General features: G+C 39.5%; 1 protein-coding gene across 1 annotated transcript in view; it reads right to left on the bottom strand.

Annotated features, from left to right (window-relative positions):
• The window catches only part of ATP6V1C1 (ATPase H+ transporting V1 subunit C1), a 47,588-nt gene extending 28,253 nt beyond the window's left edge, over positions 1 to 19,335 (bottom strand). The window contains exons 1-3 of the mRNA XM_078441597.2: positions 19,158 to 19,335; positions 1,984 to 2,154; positions 628 to 695 (exon numbers count right to left, since the gene is read on the bottom strand). Of these exons, the coding sequence (XP_078297723.1) occupies positions 628 to 695; positions 1,984 to 2,115 (200 nt within the window). The 5' untranslated portion in view covers positions 2,116 to 2,154; positions 19,158 to 19,335. The remainder of the gene's footprint in view (positions 1 to 627; positions 696 to 1,983; positions 2,155 to 19,157) is intronic.
• Positions 19,336 to 19,892: the final 557 nt, after the last annotated feature.

Below are 19,892 nucleotides of genomic sequence, written 5' to 3'. Positions count from 1 at the left end.
ATGAAGATGTACTGTGACTGACTGTGGCGATGGCTCCACAACTCTACGACTATTCTAGAAATCACTGTACACTTAAAAGGTACACGTTGTACGCTTTAAACAGGTGAATCGCATGGTATGTAAGTTATATCTCAATAAAAATATTAAAGATAGTCACCATTTTCATACTTCAAACAGGTATATTTTATTGTATATAAAATGTACTTTCATAAAGGTGATTTACAAAGAAAACAGAGTCATCATTTTCTTTTATTATTTTATTTATTTAAATAAATTACTTATTAGCATTAAATTAAATTATTATTATTTATTTATTTTTATTTATTTTGAGACAAAGAGAGGGGAGGGGAGGGTCAGAGAGAGAGAGGGAGAGAGAATCCCAAGCAGGCTCCACGCTGTCAGCGCAGAGCTCCACATGGGGTTCAACCTCACCAACCGTGAGATGATGACCTGAGCTGAAATCAAGAGTCAGACGCTTAACTGACTGAGCCACGCAGGCGCCCAAGAGTCGGCATCTTCTAAAACCATTCCAATAAGTAGACTATACATGTGATAATAAACCCAATGTCCAGGTAGCCTGAGAACAGTGACTCATTTTGCTCTAGTCAATGCATATAAATACATTACCCTTCTACAAATGCATCCAGTTTAGCCAGTTCATCCGACAAACCAACCAAGACATCCAGTGTGCCAACCTGGAAGGGAAATACAGCATTTTACTACTTAGGTTTCATCCCCTGCCATTTTTTTTTTTAACAAGGTGATACAACATCTTGATTTGAAGGGCCCATAAATCCTAAGTTTTCCGTATTTTATTCCATGATGTGCAAGTGTGGTTAAAAAAGTTTGCCAGACATTTCAAAGGTATTTATATGCACGGGATAATCCTCTAATTCATGGGTACAGCCAGCATTTAAGAGGTGAAGATTCTGCAATGGCAGGCCTATGCGTCTGCTTCTACTGCCCAGTGATGGGTGGACCATTTGAAGTCATGGTTTACAGCAGCAGCTCTTAAATAGGGAGGGGTCCATGACTATCAGTGTCTCAAAGGAATTCGTAACTCCCAAAATACGAAGAACCAGTAATTTCAAGTTATTTCTTAAATGAATGCTCTATATAACTACCTGCTAAGTTACCCAGCAAAATAAAAATACTGTGATTTTTCCATTCTGTAAAATTACTGATAACCTGCTTCCCTTTGAGGCTGCTAGGTTACAGACCTTCAGTAAATATTAAATAAATTAACCACATTAAATAACTAAGGTAGACCTGCAAAGTATGATTAAAGAGGTCTAATGGTAAAACGTTTACAACATTACTGAAACTTGCATGAATTTAATAACAAAAAACTGGGTTTGCTGTGATATTGAAGTATATTACTAAGATTTTTCACTTCTGAAGATATATGTGAATATAATATATCAAATATTTTCATAACATTTCTCATTACAATTCAAATTACAATTTAGAAAAGCACAAAAGTTTAGAAAAATGTTATTCACTTTGGTAGTTTACTTCTAAAATCTCAAGTTCCTCATTATTTAAAATGTGAAGATTAGAGGGGCTCCCGGGTGGCTCAGTCAGTTAAGTGTCCAACTTCGGCTCAGGTCATGACCTCTCGGTCAGTGAATTCGAGCCCCGTTTTGGGCTCTGCGCTGATAGCTCAGAGCCTGGAACCTGCTTCAGATTCTGTGTCTCCCTCACTCTCTGCCCCTCCCCCGTTCACTCCTCTGTCTCTTCTCTCTCTCTCAAAAGTAAATAAACATTAAAAAAATTTTAAAGACCGAGAGAAAATCAAATTAAAAAACAAAATCTGAAGATTAGAAAGAACAAGATTAAGTTTTCAATTATGCCAATGGCTAGAAATGAGCTTTTTTTTTCTTTTGAAGGAACCCAGATCTCTAATTTCTACCAAAATGTAAGCAAAGACAACTGTTCTCTTCACAATGAACTCATGCACTACTTTGCACCATGCCGTTTTACCTTTAAGTCAGGAATGTTAAATTTTGAAGTAATAGCAAGATTATTGTTCTTCGTAGTTGCTGCATGCAATTTCTCCCATGTTTGCTGACATGTTTTCTCCCCAGGAGCAGATATAAGCCAGAACTCAGTCATATTTGTTACCAAGTGTTTCTTTCCAAATCAAAAGGGACTCTGAAAGGTAAAACGAAACAAAAAATACCTTCAATGACATTTGTTTCTAAAGTATTTCAGAGTCACAGGATAAGTGATAAATATTAACCTTTTTCAAAACGAATCCAGCATTGGCAGCTGATCCCAAGCAGAGTCAAATGTACCTACCTGAAGTAAATCCACATAAATGGTAAAAGGGGATTTATTTATGACACTAGGGGGAAAAAAAGATGATAAAAACCTAACACATTTAGTATCTAATTTTTTTTTTAATTACAAAACAGTCTAAAATGGGAATTATTCAAAGAGGTGCAACTACGGAAAATACCAGCCACCAAAGGTCTCATTCCACAAAAGCAGTAGGAAGAATCACAAATTTACAGGCTAATCTTAAACTTTTAAAACAAAAAACCAAAATAGGACATTTTAAAACATGCATAACTTTTACCTTTGAGAAGGAACTGAATCAATGCACTTGAACAGAAGCCACCAAATAAATTTGTCACACCTGGCTTAGCAAATCCTACGAAGTTAGCCAAATTAGTTATTAATTTTAACCCATATTCAACCTAAGGGAATCTCCTCACATCCCTGGCATACAGTTAGCTGCCATCAAACTTTACGAATTTGCAAAACAATCTTCCCAATTGGCCTTACACTTAAAAATATAACAGGGCGGGGGCTGGGGGTGGTACACTATTGGATCTAAGTGAGAGGCTGTGGACCTCCCTCTCCAGGCAGTTCCATTAAGACACAACCAACCCTCTTATACAATCTCTCTCCTTCCCTCCCACGTGGAAAAATAAAAGTCCAGAGCCAAATCTATTCAGAATCTAAGTAGGTAAAGCACACAAGCTCCTAAAAATGAAAATATTACCGCACCATTATTTCTACTTGAATATGTCTTCATTAGGACCACCATAAACTTTCTACTACCAGTCACTGTTGACACTCTCCCGAATAGAAAAGAACTACCTTACAAAGGTGTCCTGATAACAAAATCATGTAACGAACGTGAAAGGACTTTGTAAATTTAAATTTATTTTAAAATATAAAGTAGAATAATCATAATGGACTTTTATTAACTTCATAACTTCACTCATTTATTAACTTCATAACTTCACTCATCCTATTTTTAGAATTGTAATTAAGGTACTCCTAGGCAATCATTACACAATTGAAAGTGAACACAGATGCCATTCTATATACTTTATCTTTTTCCAATTTCTGTTTATACAGATCTTCTACATACCAGGTACTGTTTTAAATGTTTTAGGGGCACCTGCATGGCCCGGTCAGTTAAGCATCCGACTGCAGCTCAGGTCATGATCTCATGGTTCGCGAGTTTGAGTCCCACATTGGACTCTGCTGTCAGCTCAGAGCCTGGAGCTGGCTTAGGATTCTGTGTCTCCCTCTCTCTCTGTCCCTTGCCCACTCACATTCTGTCTCTCTCTCAAAAAAGAAGTATTAAAAAAACAAAAAAATAAAATAAAAATAAAAATGGGGTGGAGCACCTGGATGGCTCAGTCGGCTGGGTGACCGACTTGATTTCAGCTCAGGTCATGATCACAGGGTCGTGGGATCGAGGTCCATGTCCGGCTCCATGCATGGAGCCTCCTTGGGATTCTCTCTCTCTCTGCCCCTCCCCTGCTGGTGCTCTCTCTCAAAACAAATAAATATTTAAAAAAATAAAATAAAAATATCTAGGGAAAATATGGTACAATGTTAATAACTGTTAAATCTGGGTAGTAGGTACACGGATGTCTGTTAATCTAAAGTATTTGAACTTTTCTGCATACTTGAAATATTTCAAAATTAAGTATTTTTAACTGTTACAAGAATGTAATTACTTCACAATAAAATAAAACAATGTTTAGCAAATTTATAAATTTTAATGGACTCTCAAACAGAATATCCAGAGAATAGTCTTGTTACCATGTTGATCCCCCAAGCACAACTTTTCTGTTTTAAAACTAGTCAAGATGCTTTCTAGTCTGTTCATACTGTGTTATGACCAAGTATAGTAATATATTGAACAAAAGCCTTCCTGATGTCTTGGAATTTTTTGTCAAGAAATACTTCAGGGTCAACATATTCAGGAACTCTAACTGCATAATATTGTAAAGGTAAGAGCTTGGGCTACACTTGTATTAACTCCAGAGTCCATCTCAGTAAGTTGCTCTTTAAATTCCTGATGAAATGTTGTGGTTCTATCTCCTGCTTTCCTGTCTTCCCCTAACCCGAGTCACCTCACCTAAGCTGCTCCAAACCTTGCTATCCTTTCATTTGCCTTTGGCAACTTTGGCTCTGGCTTTTCCCCTTCTCTGGTCTCCTCCATCTAATATTCTTGCACTTATCAAATCTAGTTTTTTTTAGCCCAAACACCAGTCATAGCACTACCTTAAACTTTAAAATTCTAAGTTGATCAGAGAATTCCATAACATCTTTAAACCTCTTTTACTAATCCAGATCTTCTACATGATGGTAGTTTTGGGAAATCTGAGGTTTTATTATTATTATTTATACAAGCAATTTTGTTAAAGTGTATCTGATGACATTTTATACCTCCTCTCCCTTCCAAAATAGCAGGGATTAAATCAATAAGTTCTTTCTGATATTTTAAAATTATCCAAAGTGCAGCTTCTTCAAAGACTGTAATAATATGAGCTATTACAGTAGATGTCACTATCATACCATTTAGAGTTCTAGAAAATCTTTTTTATCCAACAGGTTTCCAAAGTATTTCAAAAAATAAGAAAAAGAACCCCATTTTTCATCTATAAATAACTGCCCTATCCTATTTCACTGAGCTATTATCAGGACCACATAAAATAATGTCACGATGATTCTAAACAAAAGTAGAGTCTAGAAATGTCTAGGAAAGAGGTACCTGCTGGCTCAGTCAATGGAGCATGTAACTCTTGATCTCCAAGTCATAAGTTTGAGCCCCACACTTAGCCACTAGAAATCATAAGTTTGAGATTGGTTAAAAAAAAAAAAAAAAAGAAAAAGAAAAGAAAAGAAAAAGGAAATGTCTAGGAAACTTATACAAAGTACTCTAATTCCATTTTTAACTGGAGCCCTCTCTAGGGCCTAATTGTTTGGATATGAGGAGGAAAAGGTGTTCTCTATGTTTGGTATTATGCTATACACATCTCATATGCTATCTCATTTAATTCTCATGACAGCCCTATGAGGTAGGTAGTAATACTTAGGAGAGGTTCTCATTTACCAAGACCACATGAGTGGCAAGTGGGGTTCAAATACCATGGAGTTTGACTGTAAAAGGCTATGTACTCTCTATTGTGTCATACTAGAAGAAAATGTTCCGCACTCAGACCCACATGAGCTCCACTATTTGAAGAAATCCACGTGTAACCTTAAACCCTTTGTACTGCTTCCTTCTGGGCTCCAAGCAACCAGTAGGCCCAAGGAATTCTAAATAAATTGAGCTTCCCTTCCCTTTTCTTTTCATCTAGGATCATCAGAATGATGATGTTGATGTCTGAAACAGCAACGCCCAGCACCCCAACTATCCTAGCTCCTAAAGGAACAATGATACCTCCAAACAGAAAAGCAAAAAAAATAGTTTCAAGAGATATGGAGATAGAATTTAAATTTAATTAAATTTAAAAAGAGAAAAACAGCACAAACTTTAGAGTCCCATTAAGAGTTAAACTCCTGACTCTATTCCCTCAGTAGTTTCCTCATCTGTGGAATGCTATAAATCTCTTCACACAACTGTTGGAAGGAATCAACAAAATGATGAACCTAAGAATTGCCTTTGAGAACAGCATCAGTAAGTCTTATGCAAAATTCCTTTTGTTCTGTTTTTGAACAATGTCCACCGTTACCCTGTGGACACAAGTCACATAAAAAAATTTCTCCTTGAGGGACGCCTGGCTGGCTCAGTTGGGAGAGCATGTGACTCTTGATCTTGGGGTCATTGAGTTCAAGCCCCACACTGGGAACAGAGCCTACTTAATTAAAAAAAATTTTTTTTCCTTCAAATTTAAAAAACTTTAAGCTCAGCTCCATATAAAATTTATCTTTGCAGATGAATATACATATATCTTAAATGAAATTGTATTGTTAAACACATTTCCCCTTTTCTCTCAGCTGCACTGAAACAGTCAAAACTGGGTGTCCACTGGTTATCTTCTCATCAAGAACCTAGACATTTCCATCCCCTCTGAACGCTTCAAATGACTTCTGTTTTTATTCCTAATCATTTCCCTTTTTTCATCTTGCATATTGGAAGTCAGGCATAAATACACATGAATCATATGTTTAACAAAAGGGAAAATTAAAAGGTACCCTAATCAAATGTTGGAATTCCTCAAGACTCAGACCTAGGTCTGACTCCCTCTGTTACATGTGGGTATAAACATGTGCATACAATTTTTCTCTTGAGGATGTTATCTATAACAAGACAATTCCAGGCTAGATGAACTCTCTCAAATTTTTACCTCCAGCTCAGACTCCTCTGCTGCATCCAGAGCCATACCCAACAAGCCTCCTCAACTAACTACAAGACCTCTCCACTTGGAGGCCTCAAAAACATCTAAAACCCAGTGTTTTTAGTCAAATTCATGTCTTCCCCTAAACCTCTTCCTACTCCAGTGTTCCCTGGGTTATTACAGGTATACATTAGACAGTTAGAACTGTCAAATGTCATCAAGGTAACAGCCAATACTTACTGGGCACTTCCTATCTCCTAGCACCAATAAAAACACTTCATATATATTAACTCATTTAGTATGTTTAAAACAACCTTATCAGATGGGTAGTAGTTGCAAAGAAACCAAGGCACAGAAAGTACCTCATATGAGATACACCACAGAATGGATATCATACATTGTGACAGTATATATTATATGCTACAGATAAATATGTTATATGCTCTCATAGCACCTTCTTTTTAGTGTTTCCCTGAGGGACACTTTTTATTCAAGTCTTTCTTCTAAATAAACTGCCCATTAGAGTTGGTGGAAACCATGATAATTTTTGCTCACAACTCAGTACCTGGCACAGAGGCCAGTATGTAGAACCTCAAAAAGTACCTACTGAATATTTGTGAATGAATAAATAACTGTGAGGATTAAATGAGATAATCTAGTTAAAATATCTGGTTTATTACTGATTAGCTCCCTTCACTTCCCCTATATTTTTAAAAATCAACTTTATGAAAATATAAAGTTTCATGAGTTGTTGACAAACATATACACCTGTGTAACCACTACCACAACCAAGATTTAAAACATCTCTTTTGTCCCAAAGCCTTCCCCCACACCCAGTCCCAGTCAACTCCTACTGCACTGCCAGCCCTGGGCAGATGCTGATCTGCGGTCATACGACAGCTCTGCCTAATCCAGAAGTTTGCTGTAAATGAAAATACATCATGTACTCTCCGGTATCGGACTCCTTTTGCTCAGCAAGTCTTTCGTATTTGTCCATGTTGTATCAACAGCAGTACATTCTGTTTTACTGCTTATTAATTCATTGCATGAATGTACTACGGTTTGCTGATCTATTCGCATGTTGAGCGATATTTAGACTTTCTGCTTTGGAGCCATTAACAAAGGTGCTATGAACATTCCACGACAAATCTTTTTTTGAAAATATATTTTCATTTCTCTTAGATAAACATCAAGAAGTGGAATTCCAGAGCTGAAGGATTAGCGTATGTTTAACTTCATAAGAAGGCGCCAAACGGTTTTCCCAAGCAGACAGGCCATCAGAAAGGTATGCAAGCTCCAGGTGTTATATGTGCTCACTCAGTGCTTTCAACTTATCAATTCTGATGTCTAATTTACCAACTTTTTCCATAATATATGCTTTCTGTGGCATAAGAAAAATTTGCCTATTCCATGGTCACAAGGGTTTATCCAGCTTAGACTTCACTGAGCTTCCTGAATCTGTGTTTACTTTTCATCAAATGTGAAAAAATCCCATCCATCTTCTTCTTCAAATTTTTTTCTGCTTCCCTTTCTCTTCTCTTGATACAAAAGTCACACATTAAACCACCTAATACTGTCCCACAGGTCAAAAAGCTTCGATTCTTTTTTTTTTCAGTTGTTTTCTATGCTTCAGTTTGGGTATACTCTTGCTCTATCTTCTAGTTTGCTGAACTTTTCTTTAGAGTATCTGCTATTCATCTCACAAAGTGAGTTTTTCTCTTTAGATGTATTTTTCAGCTAAGTTCCATTTTCAAAAGCCTTTCATTTTTATCCTCATTATGTTCCGTTTTCTGTTAGATCACTAATTCACAATGTTACATTGCCAATCACTGGATTTTGTCGTCTTATAAGAATGTTGTACTCTCTTCTGACAGGTACTTGAGAATTAGCATAATACACTGGAGGCTTATTTTTAAACTTTGTTAGAATGTGTCTAAAGCTAATTAAGCTCTACTACTAAGGTCTTTCTGGGGATTCTAGCGAATGCCCTAGGTATTCAAACACTTCCCAGCCCCATGTGCCCTGGATATTGTTCCACTTAAAGCTCTCTAGTCATTCTTTGCTGGGCCTCCTACAGAGACCTCTATACAAATTTTTGGTGTTTTTTCTGTCTGGCTCCCTCCTTTCTGACAATATGATCTGCAACTTCCAGCCAGGTAAGTGTTCCCCAACTCCAGTCTCCTCAATTCAGCAAGACCAACATGCTTTACTTGGTTTTTCCTTCTGAGACCATGATCTAAAGAGTGACTCCAGACAGAAAGCAATTCCAAGTAGAAAGCAGAGGAACTATGGATCTCACTTCATTTGTTTCCAGTCTCTCAGTTCAAATACTACCTGTTGTCCAATATTTGGAAGAATTTTTTCATACATTTTGTCCAGTTTCCTAGTTGTTCATGGTAAGAAAGCAAGTATGGTACCAGAAGATCCATCATGGCCAAAAACTGAAGTCTCATCTAGTTTTGTTGTATAGACTGTTCATCAGTTTTTGTTATAAGTTATCTGTTTGTTTCTATGTAGGGATCCAGCCATAACCTTCCAGCCTCTCTCAGCAGTGTTTTAACACTCAATAGAAAGCAGGAGTAACAACAATGAACTTGAGAAATGTTAACAAGTTTAAGCTGACTGTAGTAATACTGTGAACACAACAATGAAAATGTATTGCTTTAGTAATATGGGGAGAAATTGTTCATTTTTGTTAAAAAAAAAAAAAAAAGAACAGATGGGGCTTGAATTAATGTCCCACACATTCATACATGTTATTACTTCCGAAATGTATGGCATGCCGACATGATTGATGAAACAAATTCATTTAAAACCATTAAAAAGACATAATAACTTGCTATTAGTACTTTCTCCTCAATCTAAAATAACTATATAATACCTGAAAGACCAAAAAGTTTTGTGCTTAAAAAGAGACAATTTCTAGAAGGCAGTTTCAATATTTATCAAAAGCCATAAAAATGTACACATGTCCCAGCTATCCCAACTTAAAGAAAGGAAAGGATGTATGTACATGTGAACATTAAATTATAAAGAAACTGTTAAAGATTATCTCTTGGGAGTGAATAATGAATGTTCTCATTCTTCCTATACATTCCTGTTTCCTAAGTTTTCAATAATGAAGTACTATATGTGAACACACACACGCGTGTGCATACACACACACACACACCCCCGATACAATTTATTTAAAAAGGCAGTATCCTCACACTTGAAATCATGTAGAAGTTTAGAGACCACTAAAAGGCATGGTAACAATGAACCCTGGAGATAATACAAAAGGGCAATGCTGGTTAGTAATAGTTACGTCTGAAGCATGAGATCAAGGTTGGTAAGCAATCCTTTTATCTCACTGGAAATTACAGCCAGAGAAAACCCAAATGCCAACTTCAGGAAGCACAATGTAATGGCCAGAGCACTGCAATGAAAATATGAACACCTGAAATCTAATTCCAGTTCTGCTTATCACTGTCTGTGTAAGTTTCTTCATTTGTAAAATGAGAGGACTGGATACGATATCCAAGATCCCTTTCTCCTCCTCTATTCCATTAATCTATACAGGGTGAGATCCAAGAATTTTTTTTTTTTTTAATATTCTTGTTACATCCCTCAGGTAATTCAGGTGATCACTCCGGTTTCAGAACCACTGTCCTAAAATAGGCATTTCCGTGATTAAGTAGTGGACTGCATACTGATTATATGGTGAATGTTATTAAAAAAATGGTAGATATTTTTTAATAAGATGGCTAAATGTCATATCATCAAGAATCATACAGTATTGCTAGTTCTATAACACAGAAATGGATTTTTGTTCTGTGGAGTTTAGAAACCCACTTTTTGCATGCTTTCCATGGCAGGTTATAAGCTTAAAATGTGAAAAGCAATACGATATCAAGTACAGAACAAAACAAAATCTGAGTAAACTCTTACTTTGCTCAAGAAATGCGAACTTTTATTTAATTTATGAAGGACAGCATACAGAGGATTTTAAACGCCCTACATAAAAGTCCTTTCTTTGACCACAGTGTAGAATCCAGATTCATTCCCAAAACTTCTCCTTAAAAAATTTTTCCAACTCTAAAAAAATTACTGTAGATGATAGAAGGCTGATTAACTCACAAAAATGTCTGCCCCTACTTTGCTTCTTTCCTGGAAATAAAACTCAAATCTGCCAGTCTTCACTGTCATCACTACTGATGTCCTTGTCTGAGTTTTTCTACTTTATCTTCACAAATCTTCCTGAACTCTATCAATCTTGTTCTCAGGCCTGCCTACCTTTAGTCCTCTTTCTACTTGCCTCCGCTCAGTCCATTTTGCACAAAACAACTCCTTTCCTGTTTAAATCAATTCAAACTTCCCTTCATGAAAGATTTCCCCAACTACACCCAACCATGCACTAAAACCATTATTATAATACCAAACCAGTATGTCCCCCTCAGTATGTTCTCCCTCAACCCATTTAGAACCATGTAATTAACTAACTGCATTAAAGCAGACATCTATTTTGTGTTTTGTCACATGTCTCTTGCTTGACTGTAATTGTTTTCAATTTAGGATCATATCATTTATCTCACCAAACGTTGTGGGTGCTTAAGTTTCCAGAACCGTAGTAGGATCTAAGAAGCAAAACAAATAAAATGAACTCCCTATCGTGAAGGAGCTTACAATTTTGAGCACGCAGGTCTGTATGAGTAGGTAGGTCTGTGTGTGTAGCTAGGGGTGGGAGGGAAATTTAATCCAGATGACAAGATAAAAAAGAAAAATCAAGGCAGCATCCAGTGGAAACACAAGAGGAACACTGATCAAATTTTTAAAATACTTCTATATTGTCTGACTGCAGTTAAGTATGCTGCTTTTAAAAACAAAGAAACAAAAAACAAACAGTGGGGCGCCTGGCGGCTCAGTCAGTTGACTGACTGACTTCGGCTCAGGTCGTCATCTAACGGTTCATGGGTTCAAGCACCACATCAGGCTCTCTGTTGTCAGCAAAGAGCCAGCTTTGGAGCCTGTCTCCTTCTCTCTCTGCCCCTCCCCTGCTTGCACTCTCACTCTCTCAAAAATGAACATTAAAAAAAAAAAGCAGTAACAATTATTTTTCAAAATGGAAGAAAGGAGAGAAGAAAGGAAAACCTGGGTGCAAAGCTCTGAGACTATTTACTGTTATCAACCCATTGCTGGGAATCTGAAGGCCGTGGATTATTTTCCTACCACAATTCACTTGAATATAAAACAAAAACAGTAAAGCAATAACTATCACAACATAAATGGTGGGGATAATAAGCTCAAACAGAGAGCTGCTAGCATTTCTTTTTGAAGGTATGAGCCTGACCCAACTTAGGGGCAATCACAGAAAATATAGCACCCCTGTAAGTGCTCCAACACTGAACTGACTTTAACTCTTTCAGAAAACAATATGTTAATCTTTGAAATGCAACCACCTTTCACAGTAAATAAATTTTTGCAATGAGACTGCAAGTGGTCTACATGCAAAACCACCTCCTTTTCAGTCCTTGAGAATACAGGTTTACTAAATAAAGTGCCGATTTCAATAAGCACGAGAAGAAACACCTTGGATGTCAGAGAAATATCACATAGCCTTCCAACTGTGATTTTAAAAACTAATAAATTATTTAATAAAATTAAAAAAAAAATTTTTTTAAATGGGGGGCACCTGGATAGCTCAGTCGGTTAAGCATCTGACTTCAGCTCGGTCATGATCTCACAGTTTGTGGGTTTGAGCCCTGCATGGGGCTCTGTGCGGACAGCTCAGAGTCTGGAGCCTGCTTCAGATTCTATGTCTCCCTCTCTCTCTGTCCCTCCCCTGCTCACACACACTCTCTCTCTCAAAAATAAACATTAAAAAAAATTAAAAAGAAAAAATAACAACTTTTTCCTCTTTGAATGTTAAAATTCTACTCTTCAAAACAGAACCATCTTGAGATTGTGGGAAGGGCTTGGCTTACTGGTAATAAAACTTGTTTAAAAGTTTCTAGTAACTAAAAGGGGAATTTTACCTTTCAAGGAGTAGTCTCATGACTCATACAGAATGAAACTTAAAAACTGTCAGAACATATTTCTTTAAATAAGCCTTAATTTTTGCTTTTTTCTGTTTTCAACTAAAGTATTTAAAATTGTTCTATAATCCCATTACAGACTACCTGAATTTCATGCCATAAATACATTTAAAGATGGAAGACAATTTCATCTTTAATAGACATAGTTTATAAATGATCATCTTTTTTATTTCAGTTGGCTAGAAACAGTTTGTAAAAGCCAAGCCTGGGGCGCCTGGGTGTCTCAGACGGTTGAGCACCCCACTCTTGACTTTGGCTCAGCTCATGATCTGAGGGTCATGGGATCAACCATGGGTCGTGGGTCACCTCACCCGTGTCAGGCTGAGCGTGGAGCCTCCTTGAGATTCTCTCTCCCCCTCTCCCCCTCAGCCCCTCTCTCCCACATGTGCTGTCTCTCCCTCAGCCCCTCTCTCCCACATGTGCTGTCTCTCTAAAAAATAAATTAATAATAAATTGGCAGCGCCTGGGTGGCTCAGTCGGCTAAGGGTCCGACTTAAGGCTCAGGCCACGATCTTGTGGTTCATGAATTCAAGCCCCACATCAGGCTCCATCCTGACAGTGCAGAGCCTGCTTGGAATTCTCTCTCTCCCTCTCTCTCAAAATAAATATATAAATTTAAGAAGAGGAGCCAAGCCTTCCTTTTGCATAGATATCTGTCTTAAACACTGAAGGGTTAGGGAGGGGGTGGTGTTAGGTTGTGTTAGGGAAAATTTCTGGTAATTTCTGGTAAGCTAGACATGGCAAGGAGGGCACTGTACACCTATTACTGAAAGTAATCATCAGGACCTTCTGAGCTCCTAGAGACTTCCTCTCTGCCATATGCAACTCAGCAATGACCCAAGGAACAAACAATTCCTTCCAATCCAGGGGAATCCCTGAATCTACACTCATGGCTTCCAAACGTTATTTCCCTTTTCTTTGGGGTGGGTTTTTTTTTTTTTTTTTAATTTTTATTTTAAGTAGGCTCCACACCCAATGCGGGGCTCAAACTCACACCCTGAGATCAAGAGTCACATGCTCCATGGACTGAACCAGCCAAGCAACCCTGGGCTGGTATTTTGTAACCGTGAATGGACCACAATACCATGTTCAGCCAGAAGATGCTTATATCTACAACACAACGTATCCTAGCCTGACATTCATCAAGTTACAGACTTACAACATGTTAGTTTTCTCCCATTCTTCACTCTAGAAGCTTGAGATTCTGTTTACTGGTAGTGACAACCACTTACTGAATATGCACTATGTGATAACCACTTCAGTATGCTAAGTAATTTTGTGCTTAACTCAAAGAAGATATTACTACCACCCCCACTAGAAAACGACAGAACAGTTAATGAAATTATGTGCGCAAAATCACACAGCTAGCGGCTATACACATTTTACATGCTAGCTTATTAAAATACTACTCTTAACTTCTAGATCCCCAATAACTAACAGAGTGCCTATCACTTAACAAGCACGCAAGTATCTGTCCAACAAATAAATGGTAGCACCACATGTGTTTTGCAAGCAAATGGTACCTCTCTCCTCCAGGAGTCTGAAAATATATGGGAGCATTTTAGGTTCTCCCCGTACAGAGGCCAGACAACAGAGTCCTGTCCAAAATGCCAGTAGCACTCATACAGGAACACTAAAGTATAGGCTGCTTCATAAAGAAAAGCTTTCATGGTAAAGTTACTCCACCTATTATCAGTTTTAATTTACAAGTAACTTTCTATTCACTGATAGCTTGCTTAAAATATCTTTAAAAACACATCGGTTTCAGGGGGTGCCTGGGCGGCTCAGTCAGTTAAACATCTGACTTTGGCTGAGATCATGATCTCACAGTTTATGGGTTCGAGCCCCAAATGGGGCTCTCTGCTGGCAGCTCAGAGCCTGGAGCCTGCTTCAGATTCTGTGTCTCCCTCTCTCTCTGCCCCTTCCCTGCTTGCTCTCTGTCTCTCTCTCTGTCTCAAAAATAGTAAACATTAAAAAAAGAAATTTAAAAAAAACAACAACAAAAGAATATAGTTTGCTGGGAATGCAAGCTGGTGCAGCCACTCTGGAAAACAGTATGGAGGTTCCTCAAAAAACTAAAACCAGAATTACCCTAAGACCCAGCCATTGCACTACCAGGCATTTATCCACGGGATACAGGTGTGCTGTTTCGAAGGGACACATACACCCCCATGTTTATAGCAGCACTATCAACAATAGCCAAAGGATGGAAAGAGCCCAAATGTCCATCAAGGGATGAATGGATAAAGAAGATGTGGTGTGTGTGTGTGTACATATATATATATATGTGTATATATATACATATATATATATATGTATATGTATATATGTGTGTATGTATATATGTATATGTATATATATGTATATATGTGTGTATATATATATGTACACACACACACAATGGAGTATTACTTGGCAATCAAAAAGAATGAAATCTTGCCATTTGCAACTACGTGGATGGAACTGGAGGGTATTATGCTACATGAAACTAGTCAGTCAAAGACAAGTATCATAGGACTTCACTCATATGAGAACTTTAAGATACAGAACAGATGAACATAAGGGAAGGGAAACAAAAATAATATAAAAACAGGGAGGGGGACAAAACAGAAGAGACTCATAAATATGGAGAACAAACAGAGGGTTACTGGAAGGGGTGTGGAAGGGGGGATGGGCTAAATGGGTAAGGGGCATCAAGGAATCTACTCCTGAAATCATTGTTGCACTATATGCTTATCTGGATGTAAATTTAAAAAAATAAAATTAAAAAAAAAAGAATATAGTTTGAAATTTCTAGTTCCAAAGGTCAGTCATCTCAGTAAGATTTTAGAATGGTCTGGGTCATTGCCTGAGCTATCTTTCCAAGGGCACTATGCTAATGGTTTCTACTAGGTCTTAAAAACATTTATGAAATGGGAATCTAACATGAATTAGTTTATACATAAAATGGTATTAAATGTCACATCCAAAGGGTGAAAAAGATTTACTCCTGCAGACAGATCAGAATATGTACAAGAAAAAAATTTACCTAGGAGGTACTTAGTCAAAACTGTAGCTACCCCTAAACAAACTCAAGTTCAATAGGAAGACTGCTCTGGAACTAGTGGACTACAAAGGAGATCCTGCCATAAAGGTTTATTTCGGCATTCCAATTTTGCTCTTTGGCCAATGGAATTATTTCACAAGTTGTGGAAATAATCATAGTATCCAACTTTTGAAGCCCAGAAGTTTCTTTTTAGGTTGTAAAAGCAAATGTAAATGAAGCTCCTAAGACTAACATGCCAAAAATTAAAAACGAGTATCTTCTATCCAGTTTAAATGCAAAATTACACTATCTAGCTCTCAGCATTTACTTTAGTCAGATGCCAGGTACTGTTTCTTTAGATTTTATCTAGTCCCTGCAAGATATACCAAGAGAAAAAGATCCGGGAGCTCTGAGACACAACCCTGAGGCTCCGCTGCGTCTTCAGCACACCTTAAAACCTGCTTGTTGCCAAAGAACCGTGATTGACAACCTGAGCACTTTGAGCTCTACTTTGTTGCTCATTATCTCCTCCAGCCGCTGTGTACTGACTAGGTTTACCCAAGCTTACAGAAAAGCAGTTTTAAAAGCGCTGACCACCACTGCCAATCCTTTGAAGGTGTCCTACTAGAAAAAGTTCACCAAAACTGCTGAATCAAAGATTACAATGTACTTTAGGAAACTCAGCCTTCTCTCTAGATATGATTGTTGTTAAGTATTATGTAGGTGTATCAGCAGGAACAATACCAGGAGTCAGTACACTCTGGAAGTTATGCCACACTGAGACAAAACTGTTTCTAGCTCCAAGGGTCTTAACAGGTTCCTACCTTTACAATGAACAGCATTTTCATCTACCTTCTCTCAAAGACCTGTGAGAACAAGATAAACATGAAAGGTAACTGAGTCCGCCCGTTACTATTGTTCAATAAAAGGCATTCTGGAGAAGATAACATTACCAGACGATAAGTCTGAGAGACCAAAGACAGATTTTTGCAAAAGAATCTCTAGTCAACTCCCAAACGATTCCCTGTGGACTTCAGGACTGCTTAGGGGGTAGTTAGAACTGCCCTCAGTGAAGGGTCAATATAGAATCTAATCACTCTTTCCCTTCCCTGACTCCTTGAGTCTCAAAAGTGAATACAGTTAAACCTTCTCAATTCCTTACTGGAGAGAGAAGGTATCCTGACTTCAAACCCTTCAGTGGCTCTCCATTTCTTACAGGAGGATCTATTAATTGCTTTGCCATCTCTTGGCAGGAATTACAACAACGTCCTCCCAAGGTGGTTTCCCCTCATTTACTTTTGCACCCTCCACTCTCTCAACAAAATTTTATTTTTTAAAAAAATTTTTTAATGTTTATTTTTGAGAGAGAGCATGAGTGAGGGAGGGGCAGAGAGAGAGGGAGACACAGAATCTGAAGCAGGCTCCAGGCTCCGAGCTGTCAGCACAGAGCCTGACATGGGTCTCGAACTCATGAGCTGTGAGATCATGACCTGAGCCGAAGTCAGACACTTAAGTGACTGAGCCACCCAGGCACCCCAACAAAATTTTATTTTTAAAAACCACGTCTAGGGGACCTGGGTGGCTCAGTCGGTTAAATGTCTGACTTCGGCTCAGGTCACGAACTCAGGGCTGGTGAGTTCAGGCCCCATGTTGGGCTCTCTGCTGTCAGCACGGAGCCCACTTTGGATCCTCTGTCCCCACCCTTCCGCCCTTCCCCCACTTGCGTGCTCTCACTCTCTCTCTCTCAAAATAAATATTAAAAAACAACAACAACATGTCTAACTCACTTTACTGACTATAATCTTCACTGGCTTCCCTTTACTTTTAGGATAAAAGCCCTGCTGGGCCTGATCCCAGCCTTCCTCTGCATGCCTCTCTCACATAGCTCCCTCCAGGTTTGGCCATGCTAGCCCTCCTACAACTTCTCAAAAGCTTTATTCCTCTTCACATCTCAGGGCACGGACATACATACGCTGTTCTTTCCACCTGGAACATTTTCAGTCACACCTTCTCCTCCTTTCTAGCCTCTTTTCAGCTATCAGTTTGAAAGTCACATGCTCCAAAAAGCCTCCTTTGTACTTTCTAAAAAGGCATCTCCTTTACAAACTCTTTCACACCACTGTTATTCCTTCCAAGCACATTTCACACTTGCACGATTATTTATTAAAACCCATCTCCTCCACTTGACTGTAAGCTTTACGAGAGAGATCCTGTTTTCTAAACCTTAATAGCAGCATAGTACTTGGTATATATATATATATATATATATATATATATATATATATAGCTCAGTTGAATGAGTATCAGTTGAATGAATGAGTAAATATCATTCAGTAGTCTTCATTATCAGACCCCAACTTTATTTCTCACTTCTCTGTAATTCAAATCCACCACAAACCTGGATTTTTTACTCCCCTAGAAGCACTTTCTTCTCATCTTCAGGCCTTCAGATCCTGTGGATTTCCTCACCTAGAAAGTTCTCCTCATTTCTCTCCACCAGTTCAAATCCCACTGGCTTGCAAAGGCCCAGCCCCAGTTATCTTTCCTCCAGGACATTGCATGATACTGTCGGGTCATATCTCCATCCCTACTTCATAATTCCAAAGCACTTAGCATTCTTTTTGATAATTTCTTGTAACTTCATAGTACTTCAATGTTTCATGTGTGTGTGACTTCTCTCCCCAACACTGGTGGGAACTCCTAAGGCTGGACTGTTTACACCCCACTCCCGCATTCCTAGAGCAGTGCTAAGTTCTGAGCTCTCACTGAAATATTTTATCTTTCCCTAACATACCAGACCTTTCCTCTGAAAAGAGTATCAGCTTCTATTTACTCATTTTCAGGTGATTCAATTTGCCTTACGTGACTCTCTCAAGTTCCTTTGCAGGGTTTCTTGCCTACCCTTCCCCCATTCTAATAAAAAATGGTTTGAGTTCTCTGGATTCTCACTCTTTCCCCTGCCTACAAAGATCCTGCATCCTGTGCGAGAGACCCCTGCCAGTAGTGAAGGGCTCGCAGACCCTTTAAACTGCCATCCCCCTACTCACAAGCGCGTACACCCAGTGAAGGCTCTCGAGCTCGCGGTGACTTCACACAACACCACCCCAGATCCTCATCTGGGCCACTCTGTCACATTTCATCCCTCTCAATCAGGGGGCGTGGATTTGCTCCCCACCCTCAATGCAAGGAGAAATGTCCCAGACCCTCAGTGTTTTGCCTTCCTGTCTCTGCTATTCCGTACCCCCTAGGGCCATTTCTTTTTCCCTGCTTCCTCTTCCTTAGAAACAGAACCTACGCCCAAGGTTTCAACGAACTGGCGCCGAGAAACCAGCCACAGCCACCCAGCCAGCTCCAACGCCACAGCTTCGGCCCCTGCGCCCGCCCCCATCCCTCCCAGACGGCGACCGCAGCGCAAGGTTCGGCCTGGCCAGGACTCCCCATCCGGGGTAACCATCGCTCACTGACCCAGGAAGATGTCAAACGACGAAGTGGCTGCACTAACAGGTACGGAGGCGGACAGCCCGGCAGACGTTAACGGCTCAGCGCTCCATCCCTCCCGGACCTAAGCTCCGGCCCCACGGCTTTCACGACCCCAGCGTCTACGGAGCAAGTCACGTGCCAGCCGGAGCAATCAGCTGACCGCGGCGCGCGCCGCTTCGCCTACGCGCGCGCCACTGCGCAGCCGCAGCTGCCGTCGCAGCAGCGACCTCCGAGGAGGGGCGGGGCTGGGATGCGGTCCCGGGAACCTGGAAGACCCGGGAGGGCAGGCGGCCGCTGTTCCGGGGTGGGTGGAGTTTGCCGCCTCTCCCAGAGTCCTGGCGCCGTCCGCTCCGCCCCCTGCGAACGTCACCACCGCCATCCCTAACGTTATTCCACTTCTTCAGGTGTCTGCGGCTCAGAATTTGTCTCCAGCCGCCCCCCCATACGGGCTATTCCATTCGGGGTTTTCTTCAGACAGCCCCGTTTTCTAAGTAATATCCTTAATAGTTCTCTTCAAGTGGTTCACGTTTTCCTGCCAGTCCACTTCCAGTTAATTCCATAAATGTTCGTGGAGCATTTTCTGTGCACTAGGCGTTCTGCTAAGTTTTTAAGAATTTACCGGAGCGAATCCCTCCTTGCCACGAGAGCACGTTCTCTAGTTCAGGAGTATGTGTGGCGTGAGATAAACATCACAACAGTCGAAACCACGTTAGATAATGG

The sequence above is a fragment of the Panthera onca genome, chromosome F2, assembly GCF_046562875.1.
Source record: "Panthera onca isolate mPanOnc1 chromosome F2, mPanOnc1 haplotype 2, whole genome shotgun sequence".
NCBI lineage: Eukaryota > Metazoa > Chordata > Mammalia > Carnivora > Felidae > Panthera > Panthera onca.
Note: the sequence above shows the minus strand (reverse complement) of the source record. Positions and strands in the feature narration are given on the sequence as shown.